The following is a 27,791-nucleotide window of genomic DNA, read 5'->3' on the forward strand; positions in this document are numbered from 1 at the left end:
AAAAGCCAGCTGCATAGAACAACACATATAGAGCTCTAAGAGTAGTATAGCACTCCAAGAACATACTGTACCTGGCCTGCATACAGGTGTGAGGGGCTAACTGAGTCTTTTACCTCCCAAAGCCGGGTGGGTTGAAAGAAACAAACAAAAATCCTCCCCCCACCCCCCACCCCCAAGTAACTTGCAGAGAAGAAATGAAAAAAAGAGAGCAGAGAAGAACACCCTAGCATGTCATTCTCTGACCTGGGCTGCCTTTTTCTAGGCATGGATTGACTCTACAGCAAGCATGTCAAACTCAAAGGCTACCACAGGCCAAATAAATGAGGCATGCGTCCTGCAGGCCTCGAGTTTGACATGCTTGCTCTACAGCCACCAAAGCATGCCAGTAAGCCCTAGAGCAGCCGTGGGCAAACTACGGCCCGCGGGCCGGATCCCGCCCGTTTGAAATGAATAAAACTATTGAAAAAAAAGACCGTACCCTTTTATGTAATGATGTTTACTTTGAATTTATATTAGTTCACACAAACACTCCATCCATGCTTTTGTTCCGGCCCTCCGGTCCAGTTTAAGAGCCCATTGTGGCCCTCGAGTCAAAAAGTTTGCCCACCCCTGAGCTAGAGCAGTAAGCACAGCAGCCCCTCCCCTCCCCCTTCCTCCTGCCATTCATTGTTTCCGCACTAGGCCAAGCAAGCCCCAAAGTCCTGTAACAGGTGGTACTTTATCATTTGCTACGACAGAATTTGAAACCCATCATCCTCTGCAATAAATATTTGGTTGATTTATTGGCTTCCCTCCCATAAGTATAAAAAGTGAGGAGAGGTTCCTTCCAAAACTGCAGCTCTGAGCAATGAGAGTTCTCAGAGTGCAGACAAGACCCTAAAACCACATCCCAATGTTGGAAGAAATGTATGTGTGGGTCTATTCATAAAAGAGTCTGGGAGCATATTCTCCTTAACGGTGTTTGGTTTTAGTAGTGGGATTTGGGGGAGCTTTTATTTTTCTACCGTAAAACTTTCTGTATTGTCTGAAATCTTTACTCAATGTTACTTTTATGATCAGGAAAAAAAAAAAACAACACACCCAGCAATCTTAACCTGAAAATTATTTTCTTATTCTCAAATGGGCAAACATGACAGGGTTTCCACCTTCCTGCTTTCTCCTGGGGAGGGAAAGGCAATGAGGTGGAGTGAACAGATAGCTGAAGGCCCTCAAAGACAAAGATGATAGGAAACAGCTTTGGTCGCTCCTGGCTATTCCTATCCTGCTCCCTGTCCCCAGAGAGCAAATGTGGCAGGTCACCACATATTTCGTCTCTTGCCTAGCTAACCACAATGCATCCTTTAGTTCTCCTTGTAAATATCCCTTCTTCTAGGAAGCCATCCCTGTCCACCCAAGATTGAATTCTGTGTCCCTCCCATGTGCTTCAAACCACCTGCACTGTGATTATCTGTTTACGTGTTGGTCACCTCCGCTAGACTGAGATCCCTGAAGGCAGAGGTGGTTTCTTTATCTGCTTAGCCTTTGTACCTTAGGAAAAGGGCCACAGGCTCAATAAACATGTGTGTGTGTGTTATGTACCTTACCTGTTGTTGAGTTGGCTCCAACTTCTGGCAACCCTCTTAATGAGTGATGGATGCCCACAAGGTTCTGTCCTCAACAGCCCTGCTCAGCCATTGTAGACTCATGCCTATGGCTTCTTTTATGAAGTCAATCCATCTCAGACCTGGTCTTCCTCTTTTCCTGCTTCTATTTTTCCCAGCGTTACTATCCTTTCCAAAGAACCCTGCCTTCTCATGATGTGCCTGAAGTAGGGCAGCTTCAGTTCTGTCATTCTTGCCTCCAGCAATATTTCGGTTACTGAATAATTATTAACTGGGGAACTTTAATAATCAGAGGAATTTAAGGGATGCGAAGACAAAAAAGAAACCATTCGTTTTCAAGGAACTTACAACTAGTTGGGGGAGATGGATGTGTCCGACTATAAAACCAAGTACTAGTTTAAGGGTTAAAATGGTAGTACAAACAAACAACTGTAAAAACAAGGAAGGTTGGGCCCTGAACATTTCTCATTCTGTTTCCAGCTCAGAAGCCCAAGTTGGAATGCTCGTATGGGGTATGTGCATGTGGTTATAAGGACTCAGGGTTTTAGGACCTTGATTAGAATTTGACTCATGATTGCCTGCTGTCGGTTGCCCTAGGAATACCTGCCATTCAGTCTTAATTGATGTTTGTGAAATGCCTTGTCTTCTGCTGAAAGGCTTTAAGTGCTGAGCATTATTACTGTTACAGTGGTTGTTTTATTATTAAAGCAGTGCCAATGAGGTTACACAACAGCCTGGGTCAGGAAGTGAAACCAGGGCGCTGATCCCACTGACGCTACAGAGGATGGGGATTTGGGATGGTAAAATGTTAATTACTCGAGACGGAATGCAGGCTCCAGTCCAGCACTGTGCTCCTGCAGGTCATTTCAGCCCCAGAGCCTGGGGCTGGCTCTCTGGCAGTGGGTCCTAAGCACCCTTCCCTCCCCTGGCTGGAATGTTGGATTCACTTCGCTGTAAGCTGCCACGAAAAAAGAATCCACTGGCCACGAGCCAGGAGCACACGTCTTGTACAGCATCAGGGGTAACTCTGGAAGCTTCCCAGGAGCCGAAGGGCTGTTCCCTTTGCATGCAATCAATTATTTATTTCTAAGCAATTTATTCTTCCTCCTTGCTTCTAGCTCTTGAGGACTCTCTCCAAAGATAGGATGGGGGTCGAGGAGGTAGGCTTTGGCACACAAGGATGGTAGAAATATCCAAGAGAAGATGATCGTGGAGATAGACGGGCTTTTGGTCAGGAAGCGCCAGATTGTTTATGTTAGGGTGGGAGGAATGAGTCCTGGGAGGGAGGCTGTGGTGGCAGCAATGACAACCTCCCCATAGGTTTTTGATTCCCAACAATGTCACTTCTAGAAACCGATGAAAGAACTTGAATTCCGGAAAAAAATGTTTTTAAGATGTTGGGTTGGCTGACAGGTACAATTTTGGCAAAGAGAGAGGCACTAAAGTACAATGAAAGGAGAGGGCTCTGGAGCCTGACAGATCTAGGACCGCATGCCAGGCCCACCAACTACTTTCTATCTGGGTGACCTTGGGCAAGTTTCCCAACCTCTCTGGCACCCTTGTCTCCTATCCGTAAAATTTAGAGAATCTGTGAAACTCACAGGTTTAACCAGATAATTCCTGTAAAGGATTCCGCATAGTATTTGGCACACAGTGGGCACCCAATAGGTGATAGTCATTATTACCATCAACGGAGTCCTCCAAACTCCCCCTTGAACAATTTGACTAGCACAGTGAATGTCAGATCTGACGGACGCGCTTCTTTGCCCAATAAGGTCCCAGAAAAGAACTCGGTGGAGTCAAACCAATGGCATTGGCCCTTGTTGGTGGACGGGCTTTCTTGCTTTTCCACCAATAGTGTGAAGATGGGACTAGCGAGTGACATTCTGACAGTCCAATGACGCGCAACCAGCCCACACTCAGCACTTCGGCGAAGATAAATTAAGGAGCCGGCACGTATACATTCCGTTATAGGCAGTACTGGATGGAGAGAGGAGCTCGGGGGATACTGTGCCGGGGCTAGGCACTAATGAGCTAAAAAAAGAAAAAAGAAAAAAGACGATGGTTGCGCCAAGTGGACTCGGCCGCCATCATGCTCTAATTTCCCCTTCGCCTCTCTGGGTCGGCGACCGAGGAAGCGGCCTCTGGGATGCTAAGGGGGTGTGTCCCCCAATGATTGGCGCAGGCAGTTCAGCCAATCCTAGCTCGTCAAACGGGAAGCATTTGACCAATGAGGGGCGACGGCAGCGGCGAGGAATTGGAGGGGCGGAGCATTAGCTTGACAAACACAAAAGCCAGCCAGTAAGAGCCGGAGGCATCCTCCCTGCAGCCAATGGAGTGCGGCTGTGGGCAGGCCCCAGAGTGTTTGTGTTGTGGTTTTGGGGGAGGGAGGCGGAGGGGAAAGTTTGTTTATTTTGTTTTAGTTTCTGGGGTCCCCGTGTGTCTGGGAGGTGAAGCGGGAGGGACTGACCCCCGTTCTCCTCGGTCCCCCTACTACGTCGCTTCCACAGCCAGCGGAGGAGCGGGGACCGCGCGCATCGCATCGCATCGCCTCACAGCGGAACGCCGCGCACTCGGAACCGGCACGGCTCGGCGGTGAGTGAGGACCGACGGCCACGGCTGCTCTTCCCCTCCCCCGCACACCGCGAGTCAGGACCGGGCGGCCGGGTGGCGAGGACGCTCGCGGGAGCGCGCGGTGCGGGCAGGCCTGTCAAGCTGAGGCGCAGGGCGTGCGAGTCCTCGCGAGTGAGCGAGCGCGGCGGGGCGAGGGCCGGGAGGGGCGTGAGCGCGCGCGGGGCCCGGCGGGGGCGGGGGCGGCGGTGCGGAGCGCGTGCTCCGAGGGGGCGGCCGTCTGGTGGTTTTGACCCGGGGGCGGGGAGGGACGCGGGTGACGTCCCGCGCGCAGGGAAGGGGCGTCGGGGATGGCGGGGCCGGGTCGGACGGGCGCGCGGCTGGGGGCGTCACGCGCTGGCAGGTGTGAGCTGGGGAGGGCTTCCGGGCGGGCTGGCCAAGTCGGGTTCGCTTCCCGTGGCCGGGGGGCCCTTGGGCAGGGAGGGGTCCCGGTCGCGAAGGAAAGCCGAGGCCCGCGGAGACGCGTGTCGGAGAGGCGTCAGGCCTCGGAGCCTCCGGGTCCCTGCCGGGGTGCAGGACCTGCGTGACGGAGTGACGGTGGTTCCCCCGGGTAACCCGGGCCGGGGGGCCCCACCCTTTCACCCCTCGTCCCAGAGCCCTGCGTGTGTGGCCATCTTCGACAGGCGACTCAGACTTTCCAAGAGGAAACGAGGGGAATAACATTAGATGAAACAGCCCGAGGAATGTTCTCTGCCTTCAGTGGTCCTGCCCCCCCTTTCGTTCCAAACTATTGGGGTTAATGGCCCACAGTGGGGTTAGCAGCCCACAGTGGGCTGAATACACCATAGCGGCTGTGGACACCCAGTGACGGGAGCCTCTTGTGAGCGCAAGGACCAGCCCATCCTCGGTTCCTTGGGCGCAGGGTGTCAGTCTGGGTTTTTTCAGACTCCTCGCTTTCTCATGTTTTGGCTGTTGTGTTGCTTTTTAGCATCTGTGCTAGAGAGGGAGCGAGGAGGAGGCAGATTTCAAGTTGGTCATTTGTATAACAATGTAAGCAAAATTATTCAACGAGATTTGTCAAGAGATGTTTCTCCATTGAAACAAACCGTCGCTAGTGGCGCCCACCAAGCAGCTAAGCATCTAGAAATAAGGTGTCCACCTTACCATTTTGTGGAAGTTTTAACCAAAGAGGCTGTTCCCCTCATCTTCGTGGATAATTTCATTAGGCTGGGAGTTTCCTTTGACGTGGAGAAGCATTGGTGCTTTGGGTTGTGGAGCGGTATTTATTCCTCTGGTAGTGTTATGTAAATGCCTCTTAAAAAGCAGAACTTGGAGCACATTGTCTTGCAGTGTAGTGTTGCTGTAGGTAGGTGGTGGGGGGGATAGGAATGCAGCAGGTCCCCTACACGAAGGCAGGTATCCAGAATGCAGATCAGACTGGCTGGTCCCACTCGGGACACCTTTATATTTTCTTAGTTCTTGACCGTTTTTAAGTGCTTGTCCCAAACATTATTTGAGAGAATAGTCTGTGTGATAGGACTTAAGGAGAAGAAATTTCCAAGCTGCTTTTCGAAGGTAGCAGATAAATGTCATACCCTTGAAACAAAAGAATTGTTGCCCTCATTCAAAAGGAAGCACTTAGAAATGTTTAAAATCAGAACAGTAGCATTTGTTCAAATGGTAGGAACACATTTATTGCGTGCTTCCCATATGCCACCTCTGTATATGTTTGTTTATTTGTTTGTTTTTGCTAATCCTCACCCCAGAATATTTTTTCATTGATTTTTAGAGTGAGAGGAAGGGAGGGAAAGAGACACAGAAAGAGAAACATCAGTGTGATGAGAGAGACACGTCAATTGGTTGCCTCAGGTACATGCCCCGGACTAGGGGGCCTGCAACTGAGGTACATGCCCTTGCCTGGAATCGAACCCGGGACCCTTCAGTCCACAGGTTGGCACTCTGCCCACTGAGCCAAACTGGCTAGGACTATTTTTTCTAATCCTTATCTTAAGCCTGTGGGGTAGGTATCATTACTGTTTTATGAATGAGAAAAGGAGCCTACAAGAGCCACATAGCTAGGAAGTTCAGGGGCATAGATTTAGTCTCAAGTCTGCCTGATTTCAAAGCCTGTGCTTGTTCCATTTTGCTCCTTAAATTATCCAAAGGAAGAAATATGGAAAGGGCACTGAAAAGTGGAGGGGAATAGCAAAGGGAAATGCTACTAATGATTAATTAGGTTGCCCCTACCTAATTTAAGAATTTAATGTTAAACTCATTCTTTAGCTTTAAAAGTTAACAACATTTGTACCAAAGCACATCTGTGCTGTTTTCAATCTCTTCCCTGTTTAATTTTTATAAAGATAAATAAAATGTATTTAATTAGAGGTCAAGGCTTTCAGAGCCCTTTGCTCAGATCTCTGCTTCCCTCCCTTGCTGTTATGATGAGTCCTGTGCCCTCTTCCAGGACCAGGAACTTTTGTATTTAGCACAGTGCTTAGCACATAATAGGGACACAGTAAATGTTAGTTGACTAAGGAGCAGAGTTAAAAATGTAATGACTTCAGATTCATTTTAGCAGTTTTAGCTTAATGGGGTAATAAAGTGAATAGCTCATGTGCAAAATGCAAATTCCAGAAGAATACTTAGATGGAACAACTCTTGGGCGTTTGGCTCTGCCAGTTTGCTAAATCTCCCAGGGGTACTTATCTGAACTGCTGTACCATTCTGTTTTTCCTTTCACCTCGAGTTCTAAAGAGGAGGCTATCATGACCACTTCCCTTTACTACTCAGTCATTCTTTGAACCTTTGCATCTTGGCTCCCAACCTCACCACTCACTGAGGCTTTTCCCAGGTCGTCAATTACCTAATGGTTAAATTTCCCAGAACATCTTTTTCTATCTCCCTTCAGCAGTCAGTCCTTTTGACTATCCCCATCCCCTTTAAATTTTTTATTTTATTTTAAAAAATAACATATAGTAGCATTGACTTTTAGGGTGTATACAGTTCCATGAATGTTAACAAATGTATAGATTTATGTAACGACCACCACAACTAGGATACCGAGCAGTTATATCGCACCCCACACCCAAACTCTTTCATGCTATATCCCTTTTTAAAATATATATATATTTTATTGATTTCAGAGAGGACGGAAGAGGGAAAGAGAGATAGAAACATCAGTGATGAGAGAGAATCATTGATGGGCTGCCTCCTACATGCCCCTATTGGGGATCAAGCCTGCAATCCAGGCATGTGCCCTTGATCAGAATCGAACCCGGAACCCTCCAGTCCACAGGCCGATGCTCTATCCACTGAGCAAAACCAGCTAGGGCCCTGCTATATCCCTTTTGATACACTTTCTCCTGACTTCAGTTCCAGAGATAAACAAACACTAAGGTTTCAGGCTGGGGCTTCTTTTGTTGTCCTTGTTTTATTTTTATTTTTTTCTATTCCTTAAAAATGTTAATCTTCATATCTATGCCTGGCTCTCTTCCATAATCCAAACATCCATGTTTACCTGCTAGAATTCTTCATTACTCCTTTATACTCACTGTGTTAAAGTTAGGCCTTAACTTTGCCTTCCAAACCAGCTCTTTCATCAGATTTTTCTGTAATTTTCAGTGGTGCCATCCTTCTCCCAAACTTGAAACTCATTTAGAGGGCCTTATAATAAACTCTTATCCCAGACCTGGAATCCTGCTACTCAGTTACAAATTCTGGCTTCTGCCCATTTGCTGCCAAGCCAACTCTGGTTCATTAGGCTGAGTGGAGCGTAGGAAGTTGGAGCATTTAGAACCCCACCAGGATCGGACTGCTTTTCTGGTCAAAACCCCGCATGGCTTCCCATTGCACTCAGGTTGTTTGGGATTTTATTTTATGACCCCCCCCCCCTTCTTTAAAATAAAACAAAAAATATATATACATATATTTTATTACTCTTTTTATTTTAGAGAAGAAGGGAGAGGGGGAGAAAGGGAGAAACATCAATGATGAGAATCATTGATCTGCACACCCCCCACTGGGGATTGAGCCCACAACCCAGGCATGTGCCCTGACTGGAAATCCAACTTTGACCTCCTGGTTCATAGGTCAGCGCTCAACCACTGAGCCACCCCGGCTGGGTAACCCACCCACCTTTCTGAAGACTCTACTCGGTCTTTCAATTCCTTGAATTGCTCAAGCCTTTTTCAGCCTCAGTGTTTTTGAACCTACCATTCTCCTGGCTTGGGCTATTCTTCCCTCCCTGCTTCCTAACCCTGTCCTAACCCTAACCCTCTGCTTCCCCCTTGTCTTCACACAGCTGACTTTAGGGTTCAGATTAAATTGTCACTTCCTCAGAGAGGCTTTTCTTTATGACCTCGTCCCACTACCTCCATCCACCCTCAATCAGATCTCTCAGAATTCCTGTTATTTTTTCTTAGCTCTCACTACATTTTATGAGACATTTTCAGGACCATGTCTGTTTTGTTTTTCATGTCTCTAGAGCCTAGCCAAGAATCAGGTGTACAGCAAACTCCCAGTAAATGTTTGTTGGCTGTGTTGTGTCTGGGCTTTGGATTTTATAATTTATTGCTATCTTGTAGTTTCTGATAACCTTAAGTTCTCCTACCTTCTCTGGGACTTGACCCCACTGTTGGAGGTCTTGCCATGCAGAGATAGATCAGAAATTGCTGAAGAGGACCTCGATCCTGTTCTCCCTCTGAATTGTGCCACTGCCTGGAAGCCCTTACCACTGAGCCAGACTAGATCTAACCTAAACTGTTAGCTGAGCTTGCCAAGTCTGCTGAGCAGTGCACCTTGGTTATCCAGACGCGGGTCAGCGTTTGCAGCTGTTCTTCTTCCCTCACCTCACCCTGCTCTTGATTTCTTCCTCCTCTCTCTACTCAGTCTGGACTTCTAAAGACAATGTACACTTTCCAGCTGAGTCTGCTTACCCTTTGACATTTACTACTTTTTCACACTGACAGCTGCCTCTAGTGTCTTGACCCTACAGATTGCCCCCACACTAATCTTTGTTTATGTTTCCTGCCCCGTCGCCAAACCTACCACAGGCACTTAAGTTTGGAAACCTTCAGTGGTGTTCCATTGTCCAGATAGTGTAGAATGCAAGCCACAAATAGGAGCCATGTAGGTCATTTTAACTTTTCTCGCAGCCACATTAAAAATAGTAGACATGGTAAAATTGATTTTTATTTACTTTTATTTACTTCAATATATCCAAAATATTATTATGTAAACATGTTATCAGTAAAAAATATTGAGATGCTTTATATTCCTTTTTTCATGTTAAGTCTTTAACATCTGGAGTGTAGTTTTCAGCATCTCAATTCAGACTAACCACATGTCAGGTTCGAAGTAGCCCCATGTGGCTAATGGTTACCATGTTGGACAGCACACCTCTAAACCATATCCTCAGTATAGTAGAAGGTCTGCACCTGGGTATTTCCAGCTACTGGCCTTTTGATAACTCTGTTCCCTTACCTTGAGCCAGCTTCTTTTCCAAATATGCTAAGCTTCCTTGCTGAGAAACCCAGGGATTCCAAGAGTTCTCAACATTTCCTCTGAATCCTTTTAACATTAATTTTTTGTGTCACTATTCTTTTCATATAGCAATTACTGATAATATTTATTAGTTTTGTAATCAGAGGTAATATTAAAATATTTAACAACTGATAAAGCATGGGCACTGACCAATAGGAATAGGTGCCTCTTGAAATAGAATCAATGGTATCTGTACACAGCCTGTATGTTCCCACTGTGTGTACCTGTTGAATTACAGCTCAGATTATTTGGGGTGTGTATTATTAGCTCCCTTCAAGAGAGTGTGAGTTGAGTTCCTTGAAGGCAGACTTTTGTTTTACTCATGTTTGCATTCCTAAGACAGCCCCTGACCTGGCCTGTAGTAGGCAATTTATAAATATCCTATATGCAATATCCTAATATGCAAATATCCTATATCCTATATCCTAATATGCAAATTGACCAGACAGCAGAACAACTGGTCGCTATGATGTGCACTGACCACCAGGGGGCAGACACTCAACTCAGGAACTGCCCCCTGGTGGTCAGTGTGCTCCCGCAGGGGGAGCACCACTCAGCCAGAAGCTGGGCTCACGGAGCAGCAAGCCGAGCAGTAAGGAGCAGCCAGCAGGAGGGCGGTAAGGAGCGAGGGGTCCCAGACTGAAAGAGGGCACAGGCTGGGCTGAGGGGACCCCCTCCCACTAACCCCCCCCCCTGTGCACAAATTTCGTGCACCAGGTCTCTAGTTTTAAATAAATGAACAAATGTTACCTTGCATTTAGAAACTAAAATATAAGTTATTTTTTAAAAATTTATTTTAGAGAGAGAGAGAGAAACATTGATTTGTTGTTCCACTTATTTATGCATATATTGGTTGATTCTTTTATGTGCCCTGACCAGGGATGGGACCCACAATCTTGGTGTATCTGGACAGCGCTCTAATCAACTGAGCTACCTGGCCAGGGCCAAAATATAAGTCCTTTGAGGACAGAGATCATGAATTATGAAGAAGTATATAGCATACTGTCTTCATAGGAACATTTCTTCTGAATGAAGATTTGCTTTTAAATAACTGTGCTTAGATCTGGTTATGGATTTTCAGGCTGGGTCAAAAATGAGGTTTGGCTTTAATTTAGTGAGACTTATTTTCTGTTGTGGTTTGTGAACAGGCTCTGAAAGCAGCTTCAAAAGAAAAGCTCCTTGGAATTAATGCAAGGGGCTCAGTTGATTAGAGGTAGGGGCTCAGTTGATTACTGGGAAGGCACTGAACTAGGAGTTAAAAGTCCTTGCTTGGTTTGTATTACAGACATTTGCTTGAGTGCCTACTACTATGTTCCAAACACAGGAATGATTGCAAATTCAACTACTATAATAGTATGGAAAACATGCCTCTTTATCAAGAGATGGTGAAATGATTAATTCTTCCTAGAGAGATTTAATTTCTCTCTACTCCCTTATACTTTCCTCATTTCCAGCATGGACTATACTGTATCATGTTTCAAGATCTGTTTCTTTTTACTAGATTGTGAGTTTCTTAAGAGCAAGACTATCGCATTCATCTCTGCATCCCCAAACGCATGCTATACTGTATCTGCCATATTGTAGGCACTCAAATGTTTGAATAAATAACCTCAAATAAATTACTTGGCTTTGCAGAACCTCAGTTTTTTTCTTTTGTAAGTATGGAATTCTCTGCCTCTGAATTGTTAAAACTGCAGCAAGAAAAATCTTTTAAAGCTACATACCTGTTCTATATATGTTATACTTCAAATATAAAACATTTACTTAAAAAACAAATATAGCTCTGGCTGGTGTGGCTCAGTTGGTTTGGCATCGTCATGTGCACTGAAAGGTTGCCAGTTCGATTCCTGTTCAGGACACATGCCCGGATTATGTGCTCTATGGGGGGGGGGGGGGGGGAGGGGGCGTATAGGAGGCAGCTGATCGATGGTTTGCTATCACATCAATGTTTCTCTCTCTAAAAAATATCAATAAAAAAAATCTAAAAAAACCCACAAGTATAAGTCTGATCGTATTTCTTCCCTAATGAGTCTCCGGACCCTGCTATCCCCTCTCAGGAACATAAACTTCATTAGAATAAGTACCTGGTCTGTCTTGTTCACGTGGTGCCAGTGAAGACTCTGCCTCCTTTCATGCCGCTCTCCCCTTTGCTGCCTGTACTGTTGCACACTGACCCTCCTGGTTCTTGAGATGCGTATTCCTCCCCATTCAAGGTCTCTTCCTGGCACTTGCTATTCCTATGGTCTGTAAGCCTCCCACCCTGACCTTAGTGGATGCTTCTTCAACCATCAGAGCTCAGTTTATATGTTACTTCTTTAGTGACTTCCTAGTCACCCCTAGCCCAGACCAGGAGAAGTGCTCCTTTTAAACACTCAGAGCACTTAATGCAGTTGTAATGAAATATTTGTATATTGTTTCCCTGCTAGACCATAGCTACGAGAATAAAACTGCCCTGTCTGTTTTGTTCATGTTTGTAGCACCAGAATCTAGCACCGTTATATATAGTAGGGCCTCAATAAATGTTTTTCAAATGAAGTTAGGAAAGAGAACTAAAAATAGAATTTTTAAAAATCCTTAGTCATTATAATGGTTTAAATAAATTAAATGCGTGGGGGCAGGGGCAGACTTTCCTTTTTAAATTGTCTCCAGGTTATATTTTTCTTTAGTTTCTACTTGTAATGGGTAAACGGTTTAAGATTACAGAAAGAAGATTGAAATTAAAAACTTCAATTTGTCTGAAAATTTTATTTAGTCATTGTAGACTTTAATGAGTCCTTTTAATCTTTACTAGCAGACATGATCAAAAAGGTTATTTCTTTAAAGACCTTTTCATATGCTGGGGACTCACATACCTACAGTATCACTGAACGTTGAGGTATACCATGTGCTGAATGCTATGTTAGAAGCTAGGGCGATACAGATGGGATGAGAAGAGATCTTTGCTCCTAAGGAGTGCACAGCCAGGTGGGTAAGGCAGACAAGGATCCAGATGCATGCCACTTGGTGTAATAAGCACTGTAATGGACAGTGCAAGGGAAGTGGCAGAGGTGAAAAAGAGAGTCATCAACACAACTGGAGGTCAAGGTAGCCTTTTCAAGGGAGGAAACACTCCCGTTGCGGCCCTGAAGGAAAGGCATTTCAGGCAGAGGGAAGGAACAGCCTGTGCAGAGGCATGAAGCAGCATATTTAGGACAGTATGTGGAGAATGACTGGCACCGTGGTATGCTTTATAAAGCTGATGTTGGGATACAGAGCCAACAGCTAGCTTAGAGAGGTTAACTGTGACATGTCACAGTGAGACTCTTAGATTATACTGCATTTTAGAAATGGAAATGACCTTAGAAATAATGATGTGATTTCTGTATATTTGAATTCCTAAAGGCATTCTGAAGTACTATTCAAAGAAGATCATCATAGCCAGAATGGTGCTTGTCACTTCTGGTGAATATGCGCGAGTGGGTAACGATAGATAGTACTTTCAACCATGCAAATGATTTCAGGTGGAGCTGTAGAAAGCTGTGACTCATTAACACTTATCGTTAGGAGCTGAAGGTAAAGGCAGTGACCTCTTGATCACCTGAGGTGAGTGTTGATCTGTATCTCTCACAAGAGCCAAATACTGAACCAGTGAAAGGGATGAAATTGGAAAGGATTGCCCAGAAGGGTCTGTGGGTACGTGTAAGATGATTCCTATAGCTTGAAAGTCTTTACAGTATTTTATAACTTTCCAACTGTTTCACTGAACTAGCATTAACTGAATTTGCTGAGTGGAAATCTAGCCCATTTTCCTTCATTTTGCTCCTCTCTAATTCAGTAGCTCTTGGCTTTCATGTCCTCCCTCTCCATCTCTCTTTCCCCTTGTCCCCAATCCACCCCCTCCCTTGCCATCTTTCAGTCTATCATCACTAAATTGTTTTCAAATATAACTGTGCAGTGTCTGTACTTGGTTGGCTAACCAGTGTCTCAGCTTTCCATATTAGGAGCTTGATATTTTTCACAAAGAGATATTAAGCTCTGGTAGTGCTGATCACACTCAGAAGATGCTAACTGACATTAAATGTCAATTAATACAAATTTTGTATGTTCATTTATTTATCTAGATTACTAGGGGGTAAGGAGATAATGGATGGTAGGAAGAGTGGTAGCTGTGTGTAGTTTATTTCAGAATGTTTGGAAAAGAAAGGAAGAAGAATATAGAAGCAGGGCAAGGTTGAGAAGGCAATATCTTAAGGTAAAATAGGAAACCCGTTTAAAGGTGTGTAAGAAAAACCCAGAAGAGAAAGATAAATTAAAGCTTGACTGGAGAAAGTAGCAGGTAATTGATGGGGCAGGGCCACCAGATTCCTCCCAGGGGCACAGGTGGAATGATAATTACTAGAAGTTCTTTATATAGTTGCTCAGCTAGAGAAGAGGGAGATGTCAGGGGTTCTCTCTTGGATACCTTGAGCTCAAAACAAGTTTATACTACTTCATTTTTTCTGTGGTCCCCCAGCAGAATGGTTTGCACATAGTAGGTATAGAGTCTAATAGATAAATTCACAGGATTAAAAGAAGATATTGATTATAACTTGAAACTTATTTCAACTACCAGTTCATACTACCTGTGGTTTATGACAAATGAACATGTTTATGAATCCTGGTATCTTGTGAATAGTACAGTTACAGTGTATTCTTTTCCCCAAAGTGTTTTAATTGAATAAATATGTACATTTAATATATATCACAATTTTTTTCTTTTTTAATCCTCACCCAAGGATTGATTTTTTAAGAGAGAGGAAGGGAGACAGAAATATTAATGTGAGAGAAATATCGTCAGCTGCCTTCCTTACACACCTGACCAAGGTTTGAACCCACAACCTAGGTATGTGCCCTGGCTTGGACTTGAACCCACAACATTTTTGATGTATGAGCCACCTGGCCAGGGCAAAACTATACCACAGTTTTTATAATGCTGTTTTGGCATGTGTTTATTTCAAGAACATAATAAGAACCTCAAAAAGTGAAGTGACCCAGGCTTCCTAACTTAGGCCCAGGTCAGTATATCAAGACAAAATGTCTTGAGCCCTGGCCAGTGTGGCTCAGTTGGGTGAAGCATTATCCTGAACACCAAGAGGTTGTAGGTTTGGTTCCCAGTCAAGGCACATACCTAGATTGCAGGTTTGATCCCAGGTTGGGTGTGTGCAGGAGGAAGCTAATCGATGTTTATCCGTCACATCATTCTTTTTTCCTCTTTCTCTCTCCCTTTCCCTTCCTCTCGCTCTAAAATCAGTTAAAAAAAAAAAAAAAAAAGACATATCTTGAGCATCTGCTCTGTCCTGAAGTGCAGAAGGAGATACAAAGTAAAACATGAGACTGAGGTCCTCCACAGAGCTATGTTTTTCCTCCCCTGAAGATCTTGCTGATGGTGTATCATGCTTAGTAATTAACTTTTCATGAGAGATTCTCAACCAGAATAAAGAAAAGGAAGGTTCATGAGGAGATATTTTACCTACATGTATATTTCTGTGGGACTTTTATTATTTTTTTTAAATATATTTTATTGATTTTTTACAGAGAGGAAGGGAGAGAGATAGAGAGTTAGAAACATCGATGAGAGAGAAACATTGATCAGCTGCCTCCTGCACATCTCCGACTGGGGATATGCCCGCAACCCAGGTACATGCCCCTGACCGGAATCGAACCCGGGACCCTTCAGTCCGCAGGCCGACGCTCTATCCACTGAGCCAAACCGGTTTTGGCTTCTGTGGGACTTTTAAATATAAACTCTCTCCACTTAGATATACTAATGGACAACAGATTTTAAAACAAAATTTTCACCAACTATTTTGTCAACCTTCTTTTCACTGCAAGAGTTTTATATTTGTACTAGAGGCCTGGTGCATGAATTCGGCCAGTGATCAGAGCCGATCAGATTCCCCACCTCCCAGCCTCCCTGCCTCCTCCTCCCCTCGCTCCCTCAGCGCCTTGCTGCCGCTGCTGGTCACCTGCCATGTTCCGCGCTGCCCCTGGTGGTCAGTGTACATCATAGCAAGCGATCGAATTCCCGTTCTGGTCAAACTCCCAAGGGGACAATGTGCATAGTAGCCTTTTATTATATAGAATATCAAAGTGTTTAAAATTTATGATGTTTTTATCTGCAGTTTGGCTTTCTATTCCCTTAATAAAAGAACACACTAATTAATGATTCCCACTTAAACCATGCAGGTAGGTCTGTGGGTTGGTATAGAGAAATCTTTTTATGCTCCTACAGTCCCAGTATAAAGCCAAAAATATGAGCCCAGAGGGAAAAAATGTTTTTAAAACACCAAAACAGTTAGTGAAAAGGCTCTTTGTAGGAACAAAAAAAACAACACAACACAAAACAAGAGAATGAAAATGCAAAAGACATCACATTTCAAGCCAGGAAGGGCTGGTTTGAAAACTTTAAAAAGGGAACCCTTTGCCCCACACACAGCTTGTGAGTTGGCCTCAGCACATTGTGACGCCACCCTAAGCTTCCCGAACCTGCCAGAGCCAGGGCTCACCACCGATGCCTTGTGTTTGTGTTTGAAGTGAATGCTCTCTAGACTTTTATTTACTGTACTTAAAAATGTGTATTTACTGTCCTTTTCTCTTGTTTTCCATTACCCTGTGTTTTAGATCTTGGCTTTACCATTCAAGGTGCTTTTCAGAAAGGGTAACTCTGGAGGCTGAGAGGGGCCTTGCTTCACGAACTCTCTTAAGAAGTTAGTTATTGGCTCTTTTGGGTCCCATCACTGGTAACCTATCCTCCCAGCACCTGAATCTTGAAATCCTGAAACACTGACTCTTGAAACATTGTCAAATCCTTTAGCTCTTTTCTCTTTGGCTTTGGACTTTGAACCTTTCATTTTTGGTTTTGTGCCGATTCTAAGTCATCCTCAGGCTATGTCTGGATTATTAAAATAGCTTCCTGTCAATTGTCCTGTTCCTAGTTTCTCTCCAGAAAACATTTCCTGCATTCTGTTTTCATTTCCCTTCTTCATCACCCTGTGCTTTCTTACTTCGTGAAATCCAAGCACCTGTGTCTGAGCCAGGCTCCTGTATTGTTTCCATCTATCAACTGTTATTCACTAGTTTTGAATCTTGGCCTTCTTTCATATAATCTTTTCTCTATTTTCTATATGACTTCCTCCCTTTCCCCTCATACTTTATAAAGGCTATGCCTTATATAAAATATTCTGTTTCACTCTCAGAAAGCTTTCTCTAAATTTTATTTTTCTTGGAAGCCTTTCTTATTGGAGACCTCTTCATTTGGGTACAGTTTAGTTTTATTGATAAGATTGTGACTAATAAAATAAATACAAATTCACTTTGTTAGTTTCCTTCATTACTTCTAGTGACATTTTTGTAGGTTTGGTTTTTTTACATACACAATTACATCATTTACAAAGAAAGACAATTTTAATTTCTTACCTTTGAGTTCTATTTATTGCCTATTGTACTGGCTAAGACCTTAAGTACCACGTTTAATAGAAGTGGTATGAATGGGCATCCTTGCTTTCCCCCTCAGACTCAGGGTGGAGGCTCGGTAGCATTAAGTGTGATGTTAGCTTGTTTTTCTTAGTTATCCAGCTAATACTCAGCTGAATACTCGAGGGGTCCCTTGTAGATCTCTTTCTCTGTGCAGCTCTTTCTTCTTCAGTACTGTACACTGAAAACTCTAGCTGTCTTGGCCTCCCCAGAATCTCAGCTCTATCTTCTCAAATAAGAGAGGTCTCTGAGTTCCATCTGGGTTCCCCTTTCATGTGCTGTGGCCTGGAAACTACCTAGGCAGCAAGCTCGGGCAAGTGTGTGGCTCACCTTATTAGTTTACCATTTCTCAGGATCACTGTCCTTCCTTGCCTGATGTTCAGTGTTTTGAAATATATTTTGTCCGTATTTTTAGTTGTTTCAGGTGCAGGGTACATCTGGTCCCTCTCCCTCCATGTTTTCTGGAAGTGGCAGTCCTGCATTTTCTTGAAACATGTAAGGAATCATTTAGGAATTGCTCTCAGTATGAAACATTCTTTGGAATTTCCGTAGAGGAAAACCTTCATTCTTTCAAGGTTGATTTGATTTTGGGGGGCAACCAAGAATCATTTTTCAGGTCTGGTTAAATGATTTGTCTGGCTAGTACTGTTGGGGGTCCAAAATGAGTTCAGAGTTATGAGACAGATTTCCTTGTGTGATTTGATTTGTAAACTAGTTTGAAAGCAAAATAGGAGTTGCAAAATATTTTCAGTGATGGCAACCTAATTAAAATAAATTTGAAACATAGAAATCTTGAAAAATAACATTCATTTGAATGTTTATGTATTTATTGGTATATATTTAGTATCAGTTTGTATTTACAACTTGCACTTAACTGCTTTTTAGTAAGCTTTCTTTTTAAAAAAAATGTTTTTATTGATCTGAGAGAGAGAAAGAGAGAGGGAGGAAGAGAGAGAAACATCAGTCAGCTGCTTCCTACATGCCCCCCACTGGGGACTAGCCTACATACAACCCAGGCATGTGCCCTGACCAGGAAAGACACCTACAACCTCTGGGTGCCCGGGTTGGACACCCAACCAAATGAGCCACAGCAGTCAGGGCTTAGTAAGCTTTCTTACATTGTTTTTATATGATTCAGATCTCTCTCCAGCTGATGTCTGGATACTTTTGTATATTTCCTCACTACATTGCACTCAACTGTGGAAACTCAAGTCATGATGGTAGACTAGCTAATTTCTGTGTAAGGAAACTAAGATCACTCTGTCACAATACATTGCATGATATAAAGGAAGTAAAATTGGTTTCTGATATCTGTACAGCATTATTAATACCTTCATAATTTAAATTTAAAGTTATTCATATAAGATGCTGAATTCCAGAGCATGAGCACATACCTGTATCTGGCTTACACTAGGAATTATGTGAATGACCTAGTTCAAAGAGAGATGCCTTAAATCTGGGTCTGTTAAGTAATTAACCAAGGAATATCCTTAGAACCTAGTAGATTGGTGTATGTATACTACATTAATGCAACCTTACATAATTCTTTGGGGAGGAGGTAAAATTCTTTTCCTAAAGTCTTTGTTTTTTAGCACCTGAATGTCCCATTAGCCCCACTCTCATCCCCCAATTAGGTAACATGGACTTTTTAAAAAATTCTTACCTGAGAATGTGTGTTTTTTAAAAATTGATTTTAGAGAGGAAGGGAGAAAGAGAGAAGCATCGATATAAAAGAGAGAAACATAGATTGGCTGCCTCCCATACATGCCCCAATCAAGGATCAAACCTAAAGCCTACATATGTGCCCTGACTGGGAATCAAACCCACAACATTTTGGTGTACAGAATGATGCTCCAATTAGCTGAGCGACCTGGTCAGGGCGAAACAAGGACTTTTAAAAAATATTCTTAATGGATTAAATTTTTAGATTTTTAGCTTTCAACTTTGGTTTTCTTTAACTTTATAATTTTAGCTAATTGAACTTAGAGTTTTATAGTTCTTTTATAATAAATCTTATAGTAGAGAGTTTGGATACTCTTTAACTTAACGTGTATCCTCTGGGCTTGCTCTTTATCCTCGATGGTCTTGTACCTTAGTACCTTTTTGTCATGCTCCTCTTCCTCTTCCTCTTCCTCTTCCTCTTCCTCTTCCTCTTCCTCTTCCTCTGCATCTGCATTACATGAGCTAAGATAGGAGAGAGGAGGGTTTATTTGCCTTCCAGGCCTTGCTTTTTCCTCAGACAAAACTCCAGCTCCTTGCCGTCTAGTGCATAGCCATCTGCTGCCTAGCGATATTGGTCTTGAAGCAGTGCATGCAAGAAGCTTGCCCTGCTGGAACTACTTTTTTAGAAGACTGCTGATTGTGGCCTGATTTTCCCATTCATCATATTTCTTCTGAGTTTTCTTTGATTGTTTTTTGTTTAAAAGCTCTTCCTCCTCGGGGATCAGCTTGGCCCCTTCTTTAGGCCAGGGCCAGTGCATGGTAGGATCGTACCGCTGTTCGTCCGATGTGCTGTCAGTGAGCATGGTGCATTTCTTTACTAGGGTCTTGGTGCGGATCAATTCATTGTTGGATGCTTTGTAGACAATATCAATAGCCCTTGCTTTGCATGTACAACACTCCAAGGCCCAGGAGAAGTTTCCCATGTCCAGTCTTAAGGCATGGTACTTCTGATTATCTCCTGGCACATGGGCTGTGTATGCGGTGGGGGCCAATCTTAGTGTTGGCAGCAGGGCATCCTAATATCTCGTCTTTTGCATCTTTTTTTTTTTTATGATATAAAGCAGGGTACATTTTATATTCCCATAATAGAGAAACTGATAACCTATTTTATATATATGAGAGCCGCACAATTCACCATAGCTAAGATTTAGAAACAGCCTAAGTGCCCATCAGCAAGTTGAGTGGATTAAAAAACTGTGGTACCTCTACACAATGAAATACTATGCTATGGTAAAAAAGAAGGAATTCTTACCATTTGCAACAGCATGGGTGGAACTGGAGAGCATTATGCTAAGCAAAATAAGCCAGTCAGAGAAAGGTAAATATCACATGATCTCACTCATTTGTGGAATATAATGAACAACCTAAACTGAGGAACAAATCTTCTTGCATCTTTTGTTGGGGCTTCCTCTTGCCCCAGGTATTGCTGCGCTTGTGCCTGTTGTCCCGAGAGGTGCCCATGGCTTGGTGCTGGCCAGAAGGAGTAAACACGGAGTCAGGATCCTTGTCGTCTTTTATTTTTTATCCTCTTTCAGTTCTGTTTTAAGTGAAAGGAAAACCATAGTGGGAAATTTTTCTTTTAAATCCAACTTTACCCTGAAGTTCTTTATTTTTATTTTTAATTAATTTAGAATTCCATATTATCAGTGATGTTTTTATATATACTATTTTTGATGCCGCATATTTTCATGGATATTTAAAACCATAAATTAGTAAATAATACTTGTAAAGATAGCATTGTCCTTTGATTCCAAGATGTAGCAACAACCAATTTTTTAAAAATATATTTTATTGATTTTTTACAGAGAGGAAGGGAGAGGAATAGAGAGTTAGAAACATCGATGAGAGAGAAACATCGATCAGTAGCCTCCTGCACACTCCCCACTGGGGATGTGCCCACAATCAAGGTACATGCCCTTGGCCGGAATCGAACCCGGGACCCTTGAGTCCGCAGGGCAATGCTTTATCCACTGAGCCAAAACAGTTAGGGCGCAACAACCAATTTTGCTACTAAGGTTGCGTTGGGTGTTTTGAATTATTTTTCAGTCTTTAGTTTCTTTGAGCTTCCTTTAGACAGAAATAATTGGGGGTTCTTCTCTATCCCACACATTTATTAAGAGAGGTTTTCACTGCTTTCATGTGTACCAGTTGTGAAATGAGGTTCCTGTTTGGCTGCATTGTTTCTAGCATTGGTTAATTGTGTTTGTGAGAGAGTGGGGGAGGGAGGCAGGATTGATTGGTGTATAGTAAAAAATAATGAAAAACAAAAATTAACCAATTTTATTTTATGTAGATACAAGGGCTTAAAATATAGTACTGTATTTATGTTTATTAAAAAGTTCATTTTGTCCCTATTTTTCATGGGAAATCTTCTAAATTATTCTTCATTATAGTTAATTATAGGTTCTTAGTAGTCTTATATCTTAGTTCTTGGCTTTAGTCTGGTTTTACAGTTTTCTTTCTATAATAGAGACCTTTGAGTTTTGCAAGCTTTGTTATCATTTGTCATTTAGTCACACTCTATATTAGAATTGATACATCACTGGGCTAAAATATATTGTTTTGCTTACTTGTACATGCTCTATTTCTTGACTTTAATTTTGTGTTCTGTTTCTTGATAACAACTCAGATTTTATGACTTCTTTTTATTTTAATTATTTAAATGATTTAAATTGGTACTTACTAACTTTTTAAATCAATGTTCCTCTTTAATACATTGAGAAAATCTCATGCCTTTTTTTTGTTTTTAACATGAGCAAGAAAAAATCAAAGCATATTGACAGAGGTCTGCGTTTTTAACTTTACTATCTTTATCCCGTTCAGAAACCATCCTATTGCCAAAGGTCAGTTGTAATGTCTAAGTGGTATAAAATATTCTAACAATACAGTTGTAGATTTATAGAAATTCAAAGTAGAATGTTTTAATAGTGATAAGTTTTTTAAAAAGAAATGAATTAGTTCACATTAATTTATTAAGATATTTTTAGAAAACTATTATATATTTCAGTGGAGGTCAGCAGGACCTTTTTAATAAAAACCCATTTTTAGATCCGTAGTCCCTTACTGGAAAGCTAGTAAGGTGCACTTAACATATATTATATAACGTCCCTGCAGAGTCAGGGGCAGCACTTTATAGTCAAATACACTTGTATTTCAGCAGCCAAAGCTATGATTATCCTTGCTTTAGTAGGTAGACTATAAATAGTCTCATGTTAGTTCAGGTCAGGTTTTGCTGCCAATTAGATTCAGATCAAGTTTTGCCACAAAATGAATTACAGAAAATGTTTGGTTTTCAGAAGTTTTTGGATTTTGGAATTATGGCTAAGGGATCATGGACCTGTATTTATTTTCTTAGCTCTAATGTTTGGTTACTTTTGTTGCCTTCAGAAAATGAAACCTGTTTTCCTTTTTTTCTTCTACAGGATGTGAGATTAAATCTGTTCTCTACAGGCCAGTTAATAGAAATTAGGACACCTCTTCACAAAGCTTGATACCTTAGGCAGCTGTCACTGTCACGTGACACTTCACAATTCACTGGCTTTATGTGAAGAATCTTATAGTTCCCTTCTCCATTCTCCTTGTAGAAGTGCTCTGTGGTAATATAATAAATAATAAGGAAAAGAGGTTTAAAATGTGCAGTACTTCACATAGTATATATCCTAACTCATGTAGTAAGGTTTCACAGGGAGTACCATGCTTTCTCTGGCTTGACCTTTCCTGTTATCAATTTATGTGGTAGCTTAACAAAGAAATCTTTCTAAAAAGAATACATGGTTATGGTAAAACAAAAATCCAGATGGTGCCCTAACCGGTTTGGCTCAGTGGATAGAGCATGGGCCTGCGGACTGAAGGTTCGATTCCGGTCAAGGGCATGTACCATGGTTGTGGGCACATCCCCAGTGGGGGGTGTGCAGGAGGCAGCTGATTGATGTTTCTCTTTGATCAATGTTTCTAACTCTCTATCCCTCTCCCTTCCTCTCTGTAAAAATTCAATAAAATATATTTTTTTTAAAAATCCAAATGGTACAGAAGCATAAGTAAAAGGAGAAGCTTTCTCCTCCCCTGTGTCTCTCCTTACCCAACCAGCTTTTGGTTTTTTTTTGTTTTTTTTAAAATATATTTTATTGATTTTTTACAGAGAGGAAGGGAGAGAGATAGAGAGTTTGAAACATCGATGAGAGAGAAACATCGATCAGCTGCCTCCTGCACATCCCCCAATGGGGATATGCCCGCAACCCAGGTACATGCCCTTGACTGGAACCGAACCCGGGACCCTCCAGTCCGCAGGCCGACGCTCTATCCACTGAGCCAAACCGGTTTCGGCCCAACCAGCTTTTGATCACTTGTTTACTAGTTCTTCTTAGGGGTTTGGCTCCTTTTTGGCTAATTGTTTTTTAAGTTCAGACATTACCAGGGACATTTTAGAAAATTCCGATTAAGCATTATAACCCCACGTGGACTGATTTTATGTTCATTGTTTGTTAAACTTTTGAGATGACCTTTTCTATTCTAGCGGGGATGTATAAATTTTATTTCTAACGCTATTGTTTCTTCAGACTGCATAGTTCTGAGATGTTAAACATGTTTAAAATATTAATTTTGTTCCAAATTGAGTATTATCCATACACAGAAGTAGAAATACAATGACTTACTGATTTATTTAGCAACATCAATTAAAAAATTGCACATAATATTTGATAGCATGTACTTTTAAGGAGCATTCACTTATCTTTATAACTTTATTTTTATTGTTCAATATCTAGTTCAGATATTCTCATTTCTCCCCTTTTAGTCCCCCCTTCCCTCTAGCCATCACCTCATTGTTGTCTGTGTTTATGGGTTAGCCAAAGGAGTACTTTTATTTGTTTGTTTTTGTCCTCACCCAAGGATATGTTTATTGATTTTAGAGAGAGGAAGGGGAGAAAGAGAGAGGGCGAGAGAGAAGAACACCGATGTACGAGAGAAACATTGATTGGTTGTCTCCTATATGTGCCCCAAACTGGGATCAAACTGGAAACCTAGGTATGTGTCCTGATTGGAAATCAAACCCCAAACCTTTTGGTGCACAGGATGATGCTGCAACCAACTGAGCCACTGGGTCAGGGCAGGAGCACTTACTTTTATAGAAGGGGGCGTGTTGGCTCATTGGCCAACTCAGTGGTTCTCAAGATAAGCATATAGGCAACGGAATGCAGATAACTATCCCAGTGATGTCCCATGAATATTATTGAAATTGTTCATGTTCTTAAACCCATGATAAATATAAGGACACAGTGCATCTAAACATGAATGTCTTCTGGGGAAAGTGTAAATTTTTGTTTTATATGGACTCCAGATTGTTTTATTGTTTAGATCAAGAAACACTAATTGAGTACTGTGTCAGAACTGGCTTCATAATAGAGAGCTTGAGACATTCCAGAGAACTGTCCCAAGATTGCTAGGAAAAAAAATTGACAACCATTTGTCCTAAGTCATATAAGGCTATTAGATATACCCTTTTAAATGAGGGTGTGCCTAATAAGTATTAGGTGAAATATATTCAACTTAAGGTCATTCATTCTCAAATTATTTGGTCCAAATCCCTAAATGGCAATTCCCCCACTTTAACTCCCCACCCCCATAGGTGTGGTTTTTGTACCCAGTACCTTTGATGTGGGATAATAGATATAGTCATCAGTGTTGCAGGTGGCCTGTTTTCTAGCTAAGAGACTCAGAGTCCGTGTTTTTGCTAAGTGTGTACAGGCTGCTTTTTTGTTAAGTGAAGGTCAAGGACTCTGTCCTCTTTTCCTGGAGTCTTGTTGGGATTCAACATTCTGCATTGGATAGGAGCTTCTCTGACATGGCCGAGAATTGTGGGAGCTGGACTAGAGATTTCTAAGGACCTCGTGGCAAAACTTTGGCTGGTGGAGTAGAAGAATCTTAGTGGCCTCTTTCCTTTTAGTGGGATTTTGGAGGGGCTGGGAATGGGGTCTGTTGTATAGCAAAGAGTCCCTAGTCATTAAATAAGGAAAAAACGATGGAAAGGAAACTTGACTATAAAATTAATGTAGTAGAAATAAAACTATTAAGTGGGGCTAACATAAGAGAATAATAAATAAAAATTTGTTATAATGTCAGGAAAGAAAAAAGTCTCAAGTAGTAAAGAGCCAATTAGCAGATTAAACAAATAAAAAATATCAAATTTTTAAATAGAGCTGATTATCAGGTAGAGCTTAAAAGAGTAATATAATTGCCAAAACCGGTTTGGCTCAGTGGATAGAGCGTTGGCCTGCGGACTGAAGGGTCCCAGGTTCGATTCCGGTCAAGGGCATGTACCTGGGTTGCGGACACATCCCCAGTGGGAGATGTGCAGGAGGCAGCTGATCGATGTTTCTCTCTCATCGATGTTTCTAACTCTATCTCTCTCCCTTCCTCTCTGTAAAAAATCAATAAAATATATTTAAAAAAAAAAAAAAAAGAATGGATACATATCATTATAAAAAAAAAAGAGTAATATAATTGTCCTTTCTGATAGAAATAATGTAAGCTAATAATTTCAGAGTAAATAATGGACATAGATATGGAGAAACTTTTGTTTTTAAAGCATGAAACCCGTACATTGACTGCCTGTGTGTGCAGCCATTCGTTTTGGTCTTGCCTTCTGGAATAACCTAGAACATGGCTGTTTGTTCTTCACATGAAAGTTCTTCATATGTCCCTCTTTCAGTATTAACCGGACACCCCCCTCCCACCCCCCCCAGTGACTTCTCATAGAACCTAGCTTCTGTTTACCTTGTGGCCTAGCTTCTTTTTATTTCAGTTCGTCTCGTGTTATACATACAATTCACAGACAGTAGAAGGAGTTGACTACTGATTCACACAGCAACGTGGCTGAATCTCAGAAATATGCTGAGTGAAAGAAACCAGTAGAAGCAAAGAAAGTGCATGCTGTATATTCCATTTACATGAAACTCTAAAGAAGACAAATCTCTAGTGACAAAAGGCAAATCTGTGGTTGCTTGGGGTTGTCTGTGGGTGAGGGTGATTGACTGAAATGAAGCACAAGGAAGTTTTAGGAATGATGTTCTTTATCTTGGTGGTGGTAGTTACATGGTGTATAAACTTGTCAGCTTTTATCAAACTGTACACTTAAGTAGGTACATTTTATTGTGAAAAATCTCAAAAAAGTTGATTAAAAATATAGAGTTCTCAGAAATGAATGTGATACTAGCTGCAGTTTCCCCAGTACAGAATATAATTGAACTATTACTTCTCTCTATCTGGATACCTTACATCCCTATTAATAATTTACTAGTTTTGCCCTGGCCAGTTTGGCTCAGTGGATACAGCATTGGCATGTGGACTGAAGGGTCCCGGGTTCAGTTCTGGTCAAGGGCATGTACCTTGGTTGCATGCTCGATCTCTGGCCCTGGTCAGGGCTTGTGTGGGAGGCAACCACTTGATGTTTCTCTCTCACATATATGTTTCACTCTCTCTTTCTCTCTCCCTCCCTTCCACTCTCTCTAAAAATCAATGGAAAAATATCTTCAGGTAAGGATTAACAAAAACAAAAATAATTTACCAGTTTTAAGGAACTCCTTCATATTGCTGATACACTGTAAATCATACTTCACTGAAACCTCTTTCATATGTATTATTATCAACCCAAGTATAACTCTTCTAACTTTTACAATTGATTCTTTTTCTTTAAGGTTTTATAAATTTAGTGATTTGAGAGAGAGAAGAGGCGGGGGGGTGGGGGGGAGAGAGAGAGAGATTGATTGATCCACTAATTTATGCATTCATTGGCTGATTCTTGTATGTGCCCTGACCAGGGTTCGAGCCCGAAACCTTAACATATTGGGACAGTTCTCTAACCAACTGAACTACCCAGCTAGGGTACTACCATTAATTCTTAAAATATATTCTCTGTGCTCCCAGACCATTTTGTTCAAACACAGCACTGTGATAGCAGTATTTGCCTCATTGTGTTGAGGTTTTTCTATTTAAGTATCTGCCTCTCTGATTAGACACTAAGGCCCATGCAGAGCCTTGGTCCTTTTCTTTATCCCTGGATCCCAGTGTAGTAATTGGGTATTAAAGGCACTTAATAAATGTTGTTCGGTTAAATACTAACGGATGCAGGAATAAACTCATTTTTCAGAACCTATATCACATATACCTCCTCTCGCAAATGTTTTCTGATCTTTTACTGCTCAAAGCTAGGTTTAGGTGTTTCTCCTGGCTGCATCACTAATACCTTTACTTATCCATCATAATATATATTATATGTCCTGTTTTCATATTTAAGAATACTCACTGTACTATTATTTATAGTAGTATAAAATGGGAAATGGTTAAATTCTGATTCATTGTAACATTGAAATCTGTTATTAAAATAGTATTTTAAAAGAATTTTTAAACATTGGAAAATATTTCTGAAACGATGACAAGAGAAAAGAAGATGCAAAAGACTATATATTTAAATTTCCTGGTTTTAAGAAAAGTAAAATTATTTGTATACACATAGAACATGGAAAAAAGACCAGTAGATTATAGATGTTAGGAGTGTGGGAAGTGGTAGTATTAGAGATTTTATTCTTTCTTTTTCTTTTTTTATACTTTTCAGACAACATGTGTTACTATAAACAGGAAAAAAGTTATTAAAAGTGTAATTCAGAGAAGACTGAGACATGACAACTAATGTAATGAGGGATTCTGGAACAGAAAAAGGACATTCATGTAAAAACGGGGGACATCAGATTAAAGTCTATAATTAATGTTTTGTAGCACTGTTAATTTCCTAGTTTCACTGACTGTACCATGGTTACATAAAGTATTAATGTTAGGGAAAGCTGGGTGAAGATGCTATGAGAACTCTCTATA

At 41.7% G+C, this 27,791-nt stretch overlaps 1 protein-coding gene across 1 annotated transcript in view; it reads left to right on the forward strand.

Annotated features, from left to right (window-relative positions):
- The first annotated feature begins 3,525 nt into the window (after positions 1-3,525).
- The window catches only part of TNRC6B (trinucleotide repeat containing adaptor 6B), a 218,141-nt gene continuing 193,875 nt past the window's right edge, over positions 3,526-27,791 (forward strand). The window contains exons 1-2 of the mRNA XM_081083202.1: positions 3,526-3,902; positions 4,112-4,196. Coding sequence (XP_080939328.1) covers positions 3,832-3,902; positions 4,112-4,196 — 156 coding nt within the window. The 5' untranslated portion in view covers positions 3,526-3,831. The remainder of the gene's footprint in view (positions 3,903-4,111; positions 4,197-27,791) is intronic.

Source organism: Myotis nattereri (genome assembly GCF_964212035.1).
Source record: "Myotis nattereri genome assembly, chromosome: 2".
NCBI classification, from domain to species: domain Eukaryota; kingdom Metazoa; phylum Chordata; class Mammalia; order Chiroptera; family Vespertilionidae; genus Myotis; species Myotis nattereri.